General features: G+C 43.6%; 1 protein-coding gene across 1 annotated transcript in view; it reads right to left on the bottom strand.

Moving 5' to 3' along the window:
* Window positions 1-228: 228 nt before the first annotated feature.
* Window positions 229-18,117, bottom strand: part of LOC121287523 (deoxynucleoside triphosphate triphosphohydrolase SAMHD1-like) — a 47,527-nt gene continuing 29,638 nt past the window's right edge. Inside the window, exons 10-15 of the mRNA XM_041205458.1 lie at window positions 17,502-17,617; window positions 11,063-11,202; window positions 8,644-8,730; window positions 3,780-3,884; window positions 3,322-3,459; window positions 229-1,607 (exon numbers count right to left, since the gene is read on the bottom strand). Coding sequence (XP_041061392.1) covers window positions 1,557-1,607; window positions 3,322-3,459; window positions 3,780-3,884; window positions 8,644-8,730; window positions 11,063-11,202; window positions 17,502-17,617 — 637 coding nt within the window. The 3' untranslated portion in view covers window positions 229-1,556. The remainder of the gene's footprint in view (window positions 1,608-3,321; window positions 3,460-3,779; window positions 3,885-8,643; window positions 8,731-11,062; window positions 11,203-17,501; window positions 17,618-18,117) is intronic.

Raw genomic sequence — 18,117 nt, forward strand, 5'->3', positions numbered from 1 at the left:
TCTGTACAGGGGGCAGCCACTTGATAGGGAAAGGCTATGGGACCATGGCTCACAATGCATAACTTTGCATAATAAGCCTCATGTTTTCACCTCCCCCTGTACATAAAACAGGAAACTAGGACACTGTTATTTTAAAAATCAGAAGACACTCGTTACAATTGTTTAATTAATAGAAATTTGTTTCTTGTTTGCATTTTTCAGAGCATATTTGTATTAAAAATCGAACCATTTAGAAACAAGTGTGGTAAAATTTATTCAGAGAAGTACACGTTCAAAAATGTACAAAATGTTCAAAACTTATAAACTTTAAACTTTAAACTTTAAGAAAGTGCGAAATTGAAACCTCTCACAATTAATTAAAAAGCTTCAGTAAAGTGCATCAAGCAAGTTATGATTCAAAGATATTGGAAAGGGCAAACAGCTCTCTATCAACTCCATTGTTGACAGCGAGGAGGACAGGTAGAGGTAAGAGAGACCAGAAATAAATGCACTCCTCATAAAACTTTGCCTTATTCATTTAAAACTAATTCCAGTCAATCAATTAACGAATACAGTTTTTGAAATCAGTATACACACTGCTCAGCTTAAAAAATTTGCGCATTAATAAATTTAAATTGAATCGGATTATTTTGCACTGACTGATGCAGAAGTTTTACATTTGACATTATGCAAATAAGTTTGGGCGGAAACTTAATCCTTAAATTCAACCTGGAAACACAGACATAAATTGCACTCAATTTCTCAAAAACAGGCCCGGTTCTAGGTCACAGAATCTTATCACTTGCACTAATCTAGTGTTCAAACCTGGTCTGTCGTCACTGGAATGCACAGGTTATGCATCTGCTGCTCAACAGGAACCATTCCTCCTTTCTCCCATTTGAAATCATGTTTTACCAATGCAACTAAAAAGATTTTCAACACTTATTTGACAGTGATGAGGGGAGTGAAATTATATAGAATTTACAGACAGAAACAGGCCATTCGGCCCAACTGCTTTGTTCTGGTGTTTATTCTCCACACAAGTTTCCTTCATCTAATCCTATAAGCATAACCTTCTATTCTTTTCTCCTTCACACACTTAGACTTATGAATGTAGTCACTATAAAGAACGTCACCATATACTGAATTATATTAATTAATTAGTAATTATATTTCTTAGTTCAGCAGGAGTGAGGTAAATGACAAGCCCCATTTGTGTCTGTCACTCAGGAACAAACACAGTGCAAAAACAGCTGTTCTTATCTTCGACTTATTATAAAACCCTGAGTAGCAGCCTTTTCCCTTCACTATGCGGTAAAATAGATAGATATATATCCACTTAGAGATAAGTTCATTTGTATAAAGATTATTTTTCTTCTTTTACATGAAAAAATGATCCAAGCTGTCTACTGTGTACTGAAGTGTCCTATTGGCCCTACATGAATGCAGCACTATTACAGGTCTCCCAGTTTCACAGGAAATTCCCATTCTCTCTACTTGAAAGCTTCACGTTGGGCCCATGACCACTGGCATAGTGACGGAACTAGGGCTCATCTTTGGGATTAGAATCATTAGTGTCACAGCTGCTTTCGCTTGGGACTGTGCTTCGGAGCAGCATTAGCATCATCCTGTAGATAGGTAAGAAAATGGAACTATTAGCAACTGCTTTTTGAGAAGGGAAAATTATTACCATCTGGTTTAATTTTCACACCTTAAAGTGTCTTAGAATAATTTTGCATTTATTCATCCTTCCAGTGTGAGAACAAAATCCAGGCTGACAGCCCCCCTGTCGGAGATGTCACCTTTTGAATGAAATGTTAATCCGAGGCCTCCTCTGCCCTTGCACTTAAGTCTTAATTTAAAGATCCCATGACACTATTCTGAAGAGGAGCAGGAGAGTTCTGTCTGGCTTGCCGTTCAATATTTATCCCTCAATCAGCATCATTATAAACAAATGATCCAGTTGTTAAATTGCTGTTTATGGGAGCTTGGTGTGCGCAAATTGGCTGCCATGTTTCCTCCATTGCAACAGTGACATGTCATCAACCTGAAATGTTAACTCTATTTCTGCCTCCACCGCTGCTGCCAATCCTGCTGAGTATTTTCTACATTTTCAGTTGGTATTTTAGATTGTCAGCATCCGCAGTATGTTGTTTTTTGTATTACTGTCTCTTATTACTTAGTTTTTTGCCACCCACACATGGCAACGAGGCTCTGGTATTTAGTATGGTTGTGACCAAGGACACACAGGGCACAGAAACACCGACTGCCATGTACTCTGTTCCCACAGACTTCAAAAATTCCTTCAGAAGGAACGGCCAGTTCCCCATGAAATACTAATGGATGAATTCAACAATTCAGTGACAGTTGCAGAAGATTTCCTCCCCAGGCTATATACAACAAAGTTGTAGGTGCATTGTACATCCCTGTTTCCACCCCTCACCCCACCAACCCCACACCCACCATTTCTACCATTGGCAACTATGGCTTCAGCTGTCTTGGTCCTATGCTCTGAAATTCCCTGTCTAAGCCCACTTGCCCCATCACCTCCGACCCTTTAAAACACAACTCTTTGACTGAGCTTTTGGTTATCCATCATAAGAAAGCCTTAAAAACAAAAACAAAAATAGCTGGAAAAACTCAGCAGGTCTGACAGCATCTGTGGAGAGGAAGACAGCGTTAATGTTTCGAGTCCATATGACTCTTCATCAGAACTAAAGAAAAATAGAAATGAGGTGAAATATAAGCTGGTTGAGGGGGATGGGACAGGTAGAGCTGGATAGAGGGCCAGTGATAGGTGGAGGCAAAGAAGAGATTGCCAAAGATGTCATAGACAAAAGGACAAAGGGGTGTTGACGGTGGTGATATTGGCTAAGGAATGTGCTAATAGTGATATTAAGGGTAGACAGAAAGCCTTCTTTGGTTTGGTGTCTATTTTTGTCTGAATATATTCATTGTAAAGCAATTTGGGATGTTTATCAATGCTAAAGGTGCTGGATAAATGCAAACTGTTATTGTTGCGTGAACTTCCTTTATTAGCATAGCTTTTTCTGCTGCAGTTTAAGACCATCCGACACACAGTAGCATCAGCCTAAGTTACGGACTCAAGTTTCTGGAGTGAGATTTCAACTCATGACCCTCTGACTCACAACTGAGGCACTGCTCTCATCAGATTGATAGCAGAAGTGTTGCATTGTAGTGAGCAAATAGTGGACAAATCCATGGCAAGGCAGCCCGGTGCAACTGCTACAGTGAGGTTCAATAGGAATAATGCAGGCATACAACAAGGACATGGAAAGAATGAGAAACTACAACATTCCAGTGCGGTCTCCACTTCCCTACCCTGGGTTTAGTAAAGTTCCTGTTGATGCACCATTGGTCAAAGTGCTTCTTAGCCGCTTCCACACTCTGCTCATCAGTCTTCTTGCAGTACACTTGGATCAGCTGCTCTGTAAACCTCTCCGGCAACAGTCGAGACACCTGGGTGGGTACACGAGAGGGAAAGTTGATAATCACGTACATTAGCAACAAACTGACAAGGATGAACTTTCTGGTACAATGGGGTGGGCGACAGGACAACATTACGGTGAGTTAAGGATCTGTTAACTTTCTGCTTTGTGGAGCTACACAACACCTCAAGAGGCAGAGGCTACTGAGGTGAAGAGCAAGAACAAGAACATCCTAGAAATGGCTGCTCACTAGCGGCAATGGGAGTCAGCCACACCGTTGTCCCCCTGACTGCAGAGAGTTTTGAAAGCTACGTTAGGAGTAGGATTTGTTGCTTTAGGTGTTGAACTTACCTGGTCTTTAGAGATTTTCACTGCCTGGTTGGGGTTGTCCTTGTGATAGAACCAGACACTGTCAATGGGATTTTGCTCCTTCATCCCATAGTCCAAAGAAACAACCTAAATAAGCAGAACCGGAGGTTGAATGTTTTAATCCAGAACACTGCCAGTGTCATTGCTTCACAAACAGACTGCTCACATTTCTGGAGTGAGCTGTGAACCCACAACCTGCAGAATCAGAGACAAGAGCATTACCCATCGAACCACAACTAAGGCCATTAGACTAAGCTGCACTATTGAGTACCAGTCCTATAATGGTAACCTCCTGATGGCTAGGACCAACTGAAGCCCTGTTTTTCCTTAGGGGAAATATTGATGATGTGAGTTATCGAGAAAGTGCACCTCATGAGCGAAGCAGATAAGGGACAAAGGATGATGTATGCTTAGAGGTGCAGGGCAAGGCTAGAAATCCTAATGAGTACTTTGTATCAGTATTTGCTAGGGAAAAGGAACCAATAAAATATCGGTAGAAGCGAAGGTGTTAGAGGTAATGGATGGGGTGAAAATAGATCGAAAGGATGTACTAGAAAATCTGGTTATGGTTAGAGTGAATGAATCACCAGATCCAGATGGTTTGCATCCCAAATAACTAAAGGAAGTTAGATTGGAAATAATGTAAGGGCTTTCCATAATCTTCCAATCTTCCCTAGATATTGGGGAAGTGCCAGAAGATTGGAGAGAGGCAAATGTGACACACTTATTCAAGAAAGGGTGTAAGGACATTCCTAGCAACTACCAGCCAGTTGTTTCGACATCAGTGGTGGGTAAAGTTTTAGAAGCAATGATCAAGAAAAAAATCAACAGGCATTTGGACAGGGTTGAGTTAATAAAGGAGAGCCAGCATGATTTTGTAAAAGGTTGACTAAGAAACTTATGACGTAGCAGCAATAGTTGACCAAGGGGAAGCAATGGATGATGTTGATAGGGATTGAAGAAAAGCTTGTAAAAGTACCACATAAAAGGCTGGTTAACAAAATTGAGACTTATGGAATAGGAGTGTAAGTGTCAGCTTGGATAAAAACAATTGGCTTAAGGTGTGATGAATATCTAGTTCATGGTTCACGTTCATATTTTGGAGGTAAGTTTTAGTTCTGGGAAGATTAGAGTTTAACTATAGAAAATGGGATAAATGCAACTAAAGCAGCTTGGAGTCTATTACACTTAAGAGGCTGAGGCCATATTGACTTAAGAAGTTAACAGCTAGAAAGGTAAAATGATAAAACACTAGTGGGCTTGCTTAGTTGAGGTGCTGGAGACATGATGGCTTTACTCTTGCAAAGAGGTGCAGGCCAGAGAGATGTTTTGTTTTGGGAGTTGGAGCTAAATTAGCTTAAAAGCATTCAGTGACCCCAACAAGACTATGTTGTCATGCAGGTGGATGGAGCTTAAGAAGGTTCTCTGGTTTCAATTTATTTGGTGTGTCTGCTGGGAGCAGAAGGAGAGGCTCCAGGCAGTGAAATTGTTGCTGTTAGCTGGCTCTGCGTAGTTGGGATTCAGAAGTGCCAGGAGCCATTTGATAGCTCCTTGGAATCAGGACTCAGAAGGAAATCCTGGGGAGCTGAGTAGGTGGTGAAAGGTCGCAGGCTCCATGTTACTGAGTGAGGTAAGGCTCAGAGGATGCCCTGGGAGCCACTGATGTCTTGGTGCAGCTGGGGATATTGGAGCTCAGCGAAATCTAGGGCCATTGCCAACTCAGAAGTTAGCTGTCTGCTAAAGAGCTGAAATTGCGCCAGTTATCAGATGCTGCAGTGAAGTCTCAGGAATCCGGGGGCAACACAGTCTCAGGAGAAAAAATTAAACCACTAGGAGATGAGCAGCCATTGAGTCAGGAATTGGAATGGCTGAGAGAATTCAGAGGCTAGATCTTTGAAAGTGAACAATCAAAAATCCCTCACGTAGGTGACAGGGTTAATGAGATTTTGTGGCTCATAGTGGTCACTGATGTCTGGATAGGTTTTTAAGAAATCCATGGGATCTGCCTTGTTAGCTGGCTGCCATTTAATGTGCAGTGTGATATGTTCAACCATAGTTTGCCTGTTAATTCATATCTACCTCAATTAATTCTTAATGTTAGAGCATAAGATAAATATTGTCAATTGTTTTACTTTTCTGACTTTTTATAGTAAAGTTTTTTTTGTTTCTTTAAAACTGTTGAACCTTCTGGCTTTATTCTCCTAGTGGGGCAACTGAGATTTCAAACTTTGTCTACTTTAAACAATTAATTACTCATCCCTAACCGGATCGTAACAAAGGAAAGAAAATAGTGAGTCATGTTGGCAAAAGTAGAATACGAGAATAAGCTAGCCAAGAATATAAACACAGATTGTAAGAGCTTTTATAAGAATAATGTGGAAATATGTAAAGTGATCCACTTTGTTAGGAGGAACAGGTTTGTACAGAGTATTTCTTAAATGGTAATAGATTAGAAAGTGCAGATGTACAAAAGGACCTGGGTGACTGTGTCAATAAGTCACTGAAGGCTAGCATGCAGGTGCAGCAAGCAATTAGGAAGATTAATGGCATGTTGGCCTTTATCAAAAGAGGGTTTGAGTGCAGGAACACTGAAATCCTGCTATATTTGTACAGAACCTTAGTTAGACCGCACCTGGGGTACTGTGTGCTGTTTTGGACCCCTTACCTTAGGAAAGATATGATTACCATAGAGGGAGTGCAACAAAGGTTCACTAGGCTAGTTCCCAGGATGGTGGGATTGTCCTATGAAGAGAGATTGGGCAAACTGGACTTGTATTCTCTAGAGTTTCAAAGAATGAGCGGTGACCTCATTGAAACCTAGAAAATACTTAAAGGGATAGACAGAGTAGATGCAGGTAAGATGTTTCCCCAGGTTGGGGAGTCTAGAGCCAGAGGGCACAATTTCAAAATGGGCAAAATTGGCCCACCCAGGTAAAATGGCAGCACACAGCCAATCGTGGGCAGTGATTGGCTATGCGCCCACCCGCGCCCATACCCATCCAACCCTGTCCCCCTCCCCCTCCCCCCACCGTCACCCCAATGGGGAGAAAATTCTCCACAAAGGAGTAGGTGAGGAAGATGCAGGTAAGATGTTTCCCATGGTTGGGGAAGTCTAGAACCAGTGGACACATTTTCAAAATTATGGGGAAGCCACTTCAGATCAAGATGAGGAGAAATTTTTTTGTTCAGAGGATTGTGAATCTTTGGAATTCTCTACCCTACAGGGCTGTGGTAGCTCAGTCACTGTGTATATTTAAAGTAGAGATTGACAGATTTCTAAATACCAATGACATAATGGGATATGGGGAGTGTGTGGGAAAAAGACATTGAAGTGGATGATCAGCCATGATCTTATTGAATGGCGGAGCAGGCTTGATGGGCTGAATGGCCTACTCCTGCTCCTATGTTTCTTTGCTCCCGATATAAAGAAGAAGAGAGTAGCTAAAATAAACATCGGTCCTTTAGAAGCAGAGGCAGGGGAAATTATCATGGGGAATGAGGAAATAGCAGAGGCATTGAACAAATATTTTGTGTCTGTCTTTGCAGTAGAAGACACAAGTTTCATACCAGAATTAAATGTTAACCTAGGGACTAAAAAGAGTGAGGAAATTAAGGAAATTAACACCGGCACAGAAAAAGCATTGGTGAAACCCAAGGGGCTAAAATCTAACAAATACCCCAGATCCGATGGCTTGCACTGTAGAGTTCTAAAGAGATAGCAGCAAAGATAGTGGATGTGCTTTCGATGATTTTCCAAAATTCCTTAGATTTTGGAATGTTCCCATTAGATTGGAAGTTAGTAACTGTTACGCCACTTTTCAAGAAAGGAGAGAGAGAAAAAACAGTTAACGACTGGCCAGTCAGCCTAACATCAACTCTTGGGAAAATGGTGGGATCTGTTGTTAGGGAAGTCTTAACCATGTTCTTAGAAAAGCTTGGTTTCACTAAAGGGAAATCCTGTTTTGAAAAATGTATTAGAGTTTTTTGAGAATGTAGCTAGTGGGATAGATAAAGGGAAGTCAGTTAAATGTAATATACCTGGATTTCCAAAAGGCATTCACTCTTTGCGAGTTATGAAATATTTCCTTAAATGCCTGCCACAGCTCAACTACCAACTTACCCTTTAACCTATTTTCCCACTTCACTTTAGCCAACACTCTTCACACCCTTGTATTTAACTTTATTTAAGTTTAAGACTTTAGTTTCAGATCCACATTTCTCACCCTCAAACTGAATGTGAAATTCTGTCACGTTATGATCACTCCTACCTGGAGGATTATTTTCTATTAGGTCATTAATTAATCCTGTCTCATCGCACATTACCAGGTCTAAAATAGTCAGTGCCCTGGTTTGTTCCAGAATGTATTGTTCTAAGAAACTCCTGGATACATTCTATGAATTCATCCACCAGGCTACCTTTGTCAATTTGATGTGTCCAATCTATATGAAGATTAAAAGCACACATGATTATTGCAGTTCCTTTCTTATAAGTCCCCATTATTTCTTTATTTATACTTTGTCCTACAGTATAGCAGCTGTTAGGGAACCTATAAATTACTCTTATCTGCAACTTCTTTCCTTTGCTATTTCTTATCTCTGCCCAAAGTGATTCTATATCTTGATGTTCCGAACCAAGATCATTTCTTATGTCACCCTTTATTAGCAGAGCTATTCCACCTCTTTTTCCATTCCTCCTGCCCTTCCAAAATGTCAAATACCCTTGTATGTTCAGATCCCAGCTGTGGTTACTTTGCAATTGTGTCCACACACAATGCCAGTTTTCTTGAAGGAAGTGAGGGGAAGGAAGGGAAGAATTCTAATGCATCCTTAACCATCCAATACTTGCCTTTACTGTGAAATCTCCTGGAGCAAATTGGACACCTGAAACTTTGGATGAGGCAGCCACCTCAGCAGCCAGGTTATTGATTTCTTCCTAAAAATAAAAGCAGATTACAACAGTTTGTCCTAAAATTGGTTCTATTCAAAAATAAAGTAACTTTGCATCAAAATATTTGTCACAGTGTGTTGATTGCAAAAAGAATAAACAATATGAAGGTAATGTTATAGAAGTTTATCCAGGGTTTCTGCAATAGTTCAGAAAATTCATCCATGGAGTGCCTGAACCAAGTAACAAGCTGCATTTAACACAGTACAATGTCACAGGAGTGTTATCAAACAAGCTTTGACAAGCCACAAAGGCAGATATTAGGATAGATGGCTTAAAGCTTAGTCAAAAAGCTTGATCAAAATGGCAGATTTAAGAAATATTGTAAAGGAAGAGAGAGATACAGAGAGACAGATGTATGGGAGGGAAACCTAGGCCTTATCACCCAGGCAACTAAAGGCAGGGGTGAAGGAAACTGGGGATGCACAAAAGGCTTGAATTGGTGATGGCCAGGCATCTTGGAGTGTTGTAGCACTGGAGGAGACGACAGAGACAGGGACGGTTAAAGGAATTTGAACGCAAGGATGAGAATTTCGAATTTGAAGTGTTGCTGGACAGGGAGTGAATTTAGATCAGTGAGAATGGCGCGGCGGGGGGGTGGGGGGGGCGGTGGCGCGGTGAACGGGACTTGATGCAATTGAAAGAAAGAAGGATTTGCTGTTTATGAGAGGGCTATGATGGAGAACAAACAGAAGGATGGTGCTGCAGACTCAGCGTAGAATAAGAATCAGGCTGCAAAACTGCAGACAAATTGGAAGTCAATGGTAATCAAAATTCATGAGGTCAATAAGGGCAGTTTTGAAGAAACCAGGAGGCAGTGGCATAGTTGTATTGTTACTCACTCGTGTCCCAGAGACCCAGAATAATGTTCTGGGGACCTGGGTTTGAATCCTACAAAGGGAGATGGTGAAATTTGAATTCAATAATTAAATCTGATGATTACCTTCATGAAACCATCACCCTTTAGCAAAAGAAATCTGCTGTCCTTACCCGGTCTGGCCTACATGTGACTCCAGGCCCACAGAAATGTGGTTGACTCTTAAATGCCCTCTGAATGAGGGCAGTTAGGGATGGCCAATAAACACTGGCCTAGCCAGTGACACCCACATCCCATGAATGAATTTTTAAAAAATCAAGCTGGAAGGTGAGAAAGGCACAGATGAGCAGCACTGGGAATGAGTTAGGTACATTGGCAGCCAATGCTCCAAAGATGGAAGTAGGTGGTCATGTTGCACAGTTACTGCAAACAGGATTTCTTCAGTCTTGTTGATGTTGAGCCGGAGAAATTTCTGGCTTATTGTCCTCCTGATACCTGTGAAGCATTTGGACAGCACAGTTATAGACTTGTATTCTAGGGGGACAAGTCTGGTTGGATATCATCAGGAAGCATATGGAAACTGGCCCCATTCACATAGGTAATGTCCCCAGGGTTCACTGCAGAGGTGACTAGATATCTGAAAGCAACTGCCCACCTCTACACAAAACAGCCATGGAGCTGGGAGGGTAAAATGTTAATTTTCTCCCACTGGAAAGGGAGGAACAATCACCCACATTGGGAAATGAGAGGAAACTTGGTAAAGGTCTTAACAATGATTGATAGGATGTCTGTGGATCAGACCAAAACAAGGGAGAATAAGTCTAAAATAGGCAGTGACAGATTAGATAAAGAATTTAGGAGACTTTCCTTACATAAGAATTGATAAGAATGTCAAGTTTGCTGCCACATGGAGTGGTTGAAGTTGGCAGCAATAACGCGCTTAAAAGAGAGTTTTGATATTTATATAAGGGAAAAGGGAGTAGTGTAGGGTTTCCAACTCTGTTTTGAAATATCCCTGGAGATTTCATCATGTAACATTTGATCACATGACATTCAACAATGTGACACCACTCAAATAATGTTTACTCAGATGGCATTTGTCCACTGCTTGTGTGTGTCATTGTTTTTACCTGAGTTGAGTGTCTCAGTGTCAGCAAGCAAGCTGCAAACAAAATATTTGATGCATAGTGAGATGAATAACATAATTTATAAATAAACAACAAAAAAGATTAGAAAGATTTAAGACTAGGTAAGGCAGAAATAAAAATTATTACGTGAGAAGGACCATTGCTCCTGAGTTGACAGTTACAGTGTTCGGGAAAACGATCTTCCATTTTTGCAACTTCCACCCAGAGAGTGAGGGTTTGGAACGCAGAATACTGGATTGCAGGGGCAGGGTGGGTGAGAGTAGAATAGAGGGAGACCAAGCGTAAAACACCAGCATAGACCAGTTGAACTGAATGACATGTTTGTAAATAGTGTATAGTTCTGTGTAACGCTTACCTTTTTAACTGCCATTTCTTCTTCGGGACGAATATGTCCAATATGTTTGTACAGCTTGCGGCAAATGATATTGTTGAGGATTGCCCGTGCCTCTTGCAGTTTGCTTTCAGACGAATTCAGGATCTGCTGAAATATATTATCTGGAAAAAAACAATCCAAGTTCCAATCAACTAAAGGATAGGCGTGAAATTGGGCTCCATAGTGCTGCTGGTGCCGGTGTTACAGAAGACCCAAAGGGTTTACAGTCATACCAACCATGTTTCCAGGGAAGGGCATGAGTGTAAGTATGTCGTGTGGTGCCCAGAATGGGCAGAAGAGGTTCCACCAAGATCTCGGACAGTCATTCCGACTGATATGATGCTGATTCAACAAACTTTACCTGAGCATTTGCACTCAACGCCAGTGCTGTTCAGTCCCAGCTATGCTTAACAGCACAAGGGGCACCCCTGCCACAACCCCCACTCCAGTAGCACTATTTAAATGGACCAGCACCAGCTTTTAGGTGAGATGCTTTTGACTTCCTTCTGCTTAGGTCAAGGGGATTTTTTTTTTATTCATTCATGGGATATGGGTGTCACTAGTTAGTCCAACAATTATTGCCTATCCCTAATTGCCCTTGAGAAGGTGGTGGTGAGCTGCCTTCTTGAACCGCTGCAGTCCATGTGGTGTAGGTACACCCATAGTGCTGTTAGGGAGGGAGTTCCAGGATTTTGACCCAATGACAGTGAAGGAATGGCGATATATTTCCAAGTCAGGATGGTGAGTGGCTTGGAGGGGAACTTGCAGATGGTGGTGTTCCCATCTATCTGCTGGCCTTGTCCTTCTAGATGGTAGCAGTTGTGAGCTTGGAAGGTGCTGTCTAAGAAGCCATGGTGAGTCCCTACGGTGCATCTTGTAGATGGTACACACTGCTGCTACTATGCATAGACGGTAGAGGAAGTGAATTTTGTGAATGAGCTGCCAGTCAAGTGGACTGTTTTGTCCTGGATGGTGTCAAGCTTCTTGAGTGTTGTTGGAGCTGCACTCATCCAGGCAAGTGGAGAATATTCCATCGCACTCCTGACTTGTGCCTTGTGGACAGGCTTTGGGGAGACAGGAGATTATTTACTTGCCGCAGGATTCCCAGCCTCCGACCTGCTCTTGTAGCCACAGTATTTACATAGCTAGATGGAAGGGAGATGGTAGTGTAGTGGTAATGTTGCTGGCCTAGTAATCCAGAGAACCAGCCTAATACTCTGAGGACATGGGTTCAAATCCCACCATAGCAACTGGTGGAATTTCAATTCATTTAATAAAGCTAGTCTCAGTAATAGTGATCATAAATCTGTCATCAATTGTTGTAAAAGCTCATCTGGCTCACTAATGTCCTTGAAGGAAGGAAATTTGGTATACATGTGACTCCAAACCCACTGCAATGTCATTTCAAGGGCAATTAGAGATGGGAAACAAATGTTGGCCATATTCAATGTGAGGGTGGGCCTTTGTCTCCACAGGACTATGCAATGGTCACTCCTACTAATACTGTCATGGACAGATGCACCTACAGCAGGTGGATTGATGAGGTCAAGTATGTTTCTCCCTCTTCTTGAAACCCTCACCACCTACCACAGACCCAGTCGAGCAGCTGTGTCCTTTAGGGCTCGGTCAGTAGTGATGCTAGCGAGCCACTCTTGGTGATGGACATTGAAGTCCCCCATCCAGAGTACATCCTGCACCCTTGCCACCCTCAGTGCTTCCTCCAAGTGGTGTATTTTTTGAAGATCTGCTGACTAAAATCAAGGAGGCATCAGGACTTGATGACTATGGTATAGGGGCTATGGTAGCAGTGCAAGATAACCATGAAACGGAACACAGACTGCAGGGAGGGGAATCTCCATGAAGAACAGGAGGGAGAGGATGAAATGATTGGTAGCCCCTCAAAACAAAGAGGATGCTTGCCACAGAGTACAGCCCATGGCAAGAACCTGCGTATGGTGTCTTTTAACATGGAGAGGCTGTTGTGCTGCAGCTACCACATGGTTCTGGCTGACCAGGAGAGTCTCCCACTCTTACTGCCTATCATAGGTGTACTGGGAGTACATACAGGTTGATAATCAACCTGTTTGGCCACATTATGAATGCATCTTCCTTGGACATCAAGTCCCAGCATAGGACTGAAACCTGGAGCTTCTGGCTCAGAGAGGCAGGGACACCACCCGCTGCATCACAAAGACTGGGAGGAGAGGAGGATGGCTCTCCACAGAGGGTTTTACAAGAACACCTTTCCTTCCTACCCATGGCCCAGGAGCAGTGCATGGGGTGACACAGGTTGAACAAGGAGCTGGTCACTGATGTGTGACGCCTTCTACAACACTACCTGGAGCCTCACACCGGGGCAAGGACAGCCCTGCCAGTGACCATGAAGGTAGGTGTCACACTGAACATTCATCCGTCCAGATCTTTGCAGACAGGAGCCGGGAACAGCGCAAACATCTCCCAGTATGACATCCACTGGAGCGGGGAGAGGTGATGGAGGCCCAGTATCCTAGCAGCAGCCATGACCTGTTCATTCTGAGGCAGTCAGCCAATCCCAGTATCTTTGGACCTTCAGGAAGAACCAGAGAGTGGGACGAAGGCTGGTGCACACAGATCATGATGCTCCCTCTGCTGCTCAATCAAGGGAGTACAGTGGGAGTCATGAAGCCACCAGGAACAACGTGGAGCAGACATTTGTTGTGCTGGAGCAATGCTTCATCTGCCTGGAGTGCTCAGTTGGAGCCCTCCAGTACACGCCAGTGCAGGTATCCAGGTTCATGGTGGTTCGCTGCGTCGTCTGTAAAACTGTCACCATGAGGGCACAGTCATTGCCACCAGGAATCCAGAGGTCACTCAGGAGGATGTAGGACAGGAGCAGGATGGGAGGGAACACCCTGAACCCCTTCACTCTGATGGGTTGAGAGGGACCATTTGCTCAGACTCCTGTTTCAATTAAACTACTTCCCCGGACCGCCATGAACCACGTCTGTCTGAGATGCCCCGTCACAGTGACCTCTTGGCCATCATCCAACAATAAAGGCCACCCACAAAAGCCTTCTCACTAACAATACATTCAATTCTACAAGCAAAAATAAACCATTTGCCCTTTTGCCTTTCTGTAGCACCCATCTTGCAGATGCCTTTGCCTGCCCTAATGCTGCTACACAGTGTTACCCCAGTAGCTGCAGTCTGCCTGGTCGAAGGTTTCAGACTTTCACTGAGGGAGACTGCATGATGGCCTTGCAACATGACCTGGAGTGGACCTGGGCCTTAAAGACTTCACTACCTTGGTAAGGGCAGCAGCGGGCTGGACTGTGACCCTGATAGAGAGCAAGTGGTTTGTGTACCATGGAAGCACTGACACTTCCCCAGTGTGGCACTTCAACAATCCTGTTGCAGGGTAGGTTGCTGGACTGCTGTCAGAGTCTGCAGGCCCCATTCAGCACTGAGACCCACAGCCATGATGACAGTAGCCTGAGCTGCTTGGCAGCAAGCACGGATCTCTTGACCTCAGCCCGAGCTTTCACTGCAGCACTGAGATATCGGGTGGTTTCTGCCTGTGCTGCAATGGAAGCTGAAACAGTGGCCACCATGAATCACAGCAGGGCTGACTGGCGCTGTCATGGAGGTGGCTATTGAGGGAGAGCTGGGAGTTGAGCAGGGCCCTAACGCAGTAATGGACTGTCGTCATGAATGGTCTTGGTGATGCTCTGGGGTCCATTGCAGTTGCCCCCTTGATTCACAGCACCAATTCCTCCTTTAGGTTCAACGGATGAAATTGTGCCTGGTCCCTGCTTGTTCTCTGCTGCACCTTTCTGCTCTGTGCCACCTCGTTCTGCAAGGGAGAGGGAAGAGTGCTACTGGTTAGGTTGCAATGTGTTTAGATGACGTGCCTGTCATAGCCAAATAGCTGGAGGTATGTGGAGGAAGCAAGAGGTGGGTTTGATCAGTCAAGCTGTGCAAGGGTGACATGGTATACGTGACTGATAGATGTGAGACCTGAGTGCTAGGGACTGCTGCTGGATGAGTAGTGAGGATCTGCTGGGTGGGAGATGTCACTTGCAGATGCATTCACCGGCCTTAACCATCCACATGAGGCCATGAACTTCTTCCAGTATTGCTGTCGGGTCCTCAGGGACAGACTACGGGAATTGACTTCCACGGCTAGCTGTTTCCATTCACTTCAGAGGACGTTCTTTGAGGGCTTGCTGCCCCCCACATGCACCTCTGTGGAACTATGTCTCCCTCCTCCCAAACATCTTTATGACTAGGGCCTCCAAAGCCACATCTGTGAACTGCAGGGCCCTTTCTCTGCCCTGGGTGTTCCACCTCCCTTGCTCACAGTTCCATCAGTGGTATTTAACAGCAGCTTCCTATGAATCAGGGCAGCTTTTTTTTAAGAAGGATAGACTGCTTTTAAGTGCTGCAGGCTAGCAGCAGTGTCTCTTAGCCTCACATGCTATTAGGCCCCCTCTTATGTCTGCAGCCAGCTGCAGTGCGGTGACACTAGACTGTGCTCAGAAATCATTTAAATAAGGAGGCAGCACAAAGTTTGCATGCTGCCTGCCTTCATGAGAATATTGTAACCCCTACGCCCAGAGACCAGTGCTAACCAATTTTTAACCCAGTCTCTCTTCTTCTCTCCAAAAAGAATACTGACACTTATATCTAAAATATCCAATAGGCCTTCCTAATAATTCAGGTAGCCAGTGACGCCCATATCCTAAAAGAAAATAATTTTTAAAAAAATTGAGAGCCAAAAAGAAATCTAGAATAGAAACAGAAAATGCTGGAAATACTCAATGGGCCACGCAGCATCTGTGAGGAGAGAAACAGAGTTAACGTTTCAGGTTAATGACCCTTCACCAGAAATCTAGAACACGTTCTGGTTCTTTCCATCGGTTAACGGTTTCTCATCTCACGATTTTCCAGATTTTCCAGAAGGAAATTGCAGGAAGGAAAAAAAGCAAGGAAGCAGAACCTTATTTTGGCCTCAGCTGGAGTATCGTGTCCAATCCTGGGAACCACACAAGGATATCGAGGCCTTGGGAAGGATGCAGAGCATGTTTACTAGAATGGTACCAGCACTGAGAGACTTCAGTCATGTGGAGAGATCGGAGAAGCTGGGAGTTTTCTACTTAGAGCAAAGCAGGTTAAGGGGGGATTTGGTTGATGTGCTCAAGATCATGAAAGGTTTTGATAGTGTAAATAAGGAGGAACCGGTTACACTGGCAGGAGGTTTGGTAACCAGGCAAGACAGATTTAATTGGCAAAACAAGCAGATGGAAATGAGGAGTTTTTGTTTACACACAGCATGTTATGATGATCTAGAAGGCATTTCCTCAAAGACCGGTGGAACTAGAATTAATAATAACTTTCAAAAGGGAATGGAACATAAACATGGAAAGGAAACATTGTGCGGGGCTATGGGAAAAGAGCAGGAGAGTGGTACTAATTGAACAGCTCTTTCAAAGGACCAATCTAAGCACAATGGGCTGAATGGCCTCTTGTGTTGTAAGATTCTAGTGTAACAAATGGAATTTTTCAGAATATTATAGCATTCTTCTAGAATTACCAGGGATAATATGAGACTAACTGGTGGAAAGTTGTTTCTTTTCTCTCAAGTCGAAAGAAACCACATAAACAGTCCCTAGCAGTCAGGGACTGAGTTAAAACTAAGATAACAGCCAAGGAAAATGATGTTTCTAAGAGGACCATATAGAGACCACTAGACACAGTAGACATTCCGGAATTGGTAACAGGGAGTCGTGTAGCACTTTTAGTTATATTTATTCTTTCACAGGATGTGGGCATCGTTGCCTGGGCCAGCATTAATTGCTCATCCCCTTGCATGCCCTCTTATTTATACTAGTGTCTGGCAAGAGTTAACTAAAAGCACCCAACATGAGATAAGCTGAAAGATGGACTCAAGCCAAAGTGGTGGACAGGGGGAGAGAATGTCACCTTGGGTACCTGTCCGTTGGTCACTGGCCAGACGAGGTCAAACAAATGGTTGAAGAAATAAAGTATAATGAAGCGTGCACAGAGGGAAAGAAGCCAGTCCGCATAAGGCAGAAGGAGACTGGGAAAGAGCTTCTTGACACCTCGTTCAGCTCAGGAAGATGAAGAGAAGGCTGCAAACAGAACAGGCAAGAGACTTCCACCTCTAGCTGCAGAAATCGGCCTCATGTACTCTACAGCTCTCTGGGGTCAGTAAACTGCTCTCAGTTGTCACAGGTCGTATGCTTTTACTGTCTATGTATCACATTAAAAATGTTACTCCTTCGTAGACAACTTAATAAAGTACCTTAAAATCACCTATGAACTTGACTCCCTTTTTTGGTAAGCTGTGACTCCTGAACCTTAACGTTACACAAGAATTCAAAGAAAACTATACCTGACTGGATCGCACAAAGACATTCACCTGTCAGTTTGGTATAAGCTTCCATGTCATCAATTGCTGTGGAGATTGTATAAAGCTTCCCATTTGTACCGTTTATCTTGATATGTGGATCTGCCAGCACCAATGCCTCTGTGATCCTGAAGGATTAAATATTTTCAGAAATGTGTCAGCAATGTCTTCCAAACAGGAGACCTTTTAAATTGTTTGCACAGGGATCCAGTGGCTCAGTGGGTACATTCACTATGATGGGGGGACAGACTGAAGCCCAGGGTTGATCACCGGTCTGTCCGGAGTTTGCACAGCTGATCAGCCACAGCAGGAATGGTCTTGTTATTGGCCTCAGTGTCCTTAGCATAGGGAGGGGAAGATTAAAGAAAGTACAAATCAGCCAGAGTTCTTAATCTCGGCCAACAGCCAATAGGCTGTTGCTGCAATGTAAACATGTCACCGTCAGTGAGAACCAGACGGGCTTGAGTTCGATGTCTCTTGGGAAGTGTCAATCGGCTGCCACCCCTCACTGTCATGGGTTCACATTTAGAGCTGAGGTGCGAGAGGACTACTGAAATAGGGACACGTGTTTCAGCATGAGTTCCTTTAGGAGAAAAGGAGGGCATTTGAGCTGAGATAATAGAGAGCA

Source organism: Carcharodon carcharias, chromosome 14 (genome assembly GCF_017639515.1).
Source record: "Carcharodon carcharias isolate sCarCar2 chromosome 14, sCarCar2.pri, whole genome shotgun sequence".
NCBI classification, from domain to species: Eukaryota; Metazoa; Chordata; class Chondrichthyes; order Lamniformes; family Lamnidae; genus Carcharodon; species Carcharodon carcharias.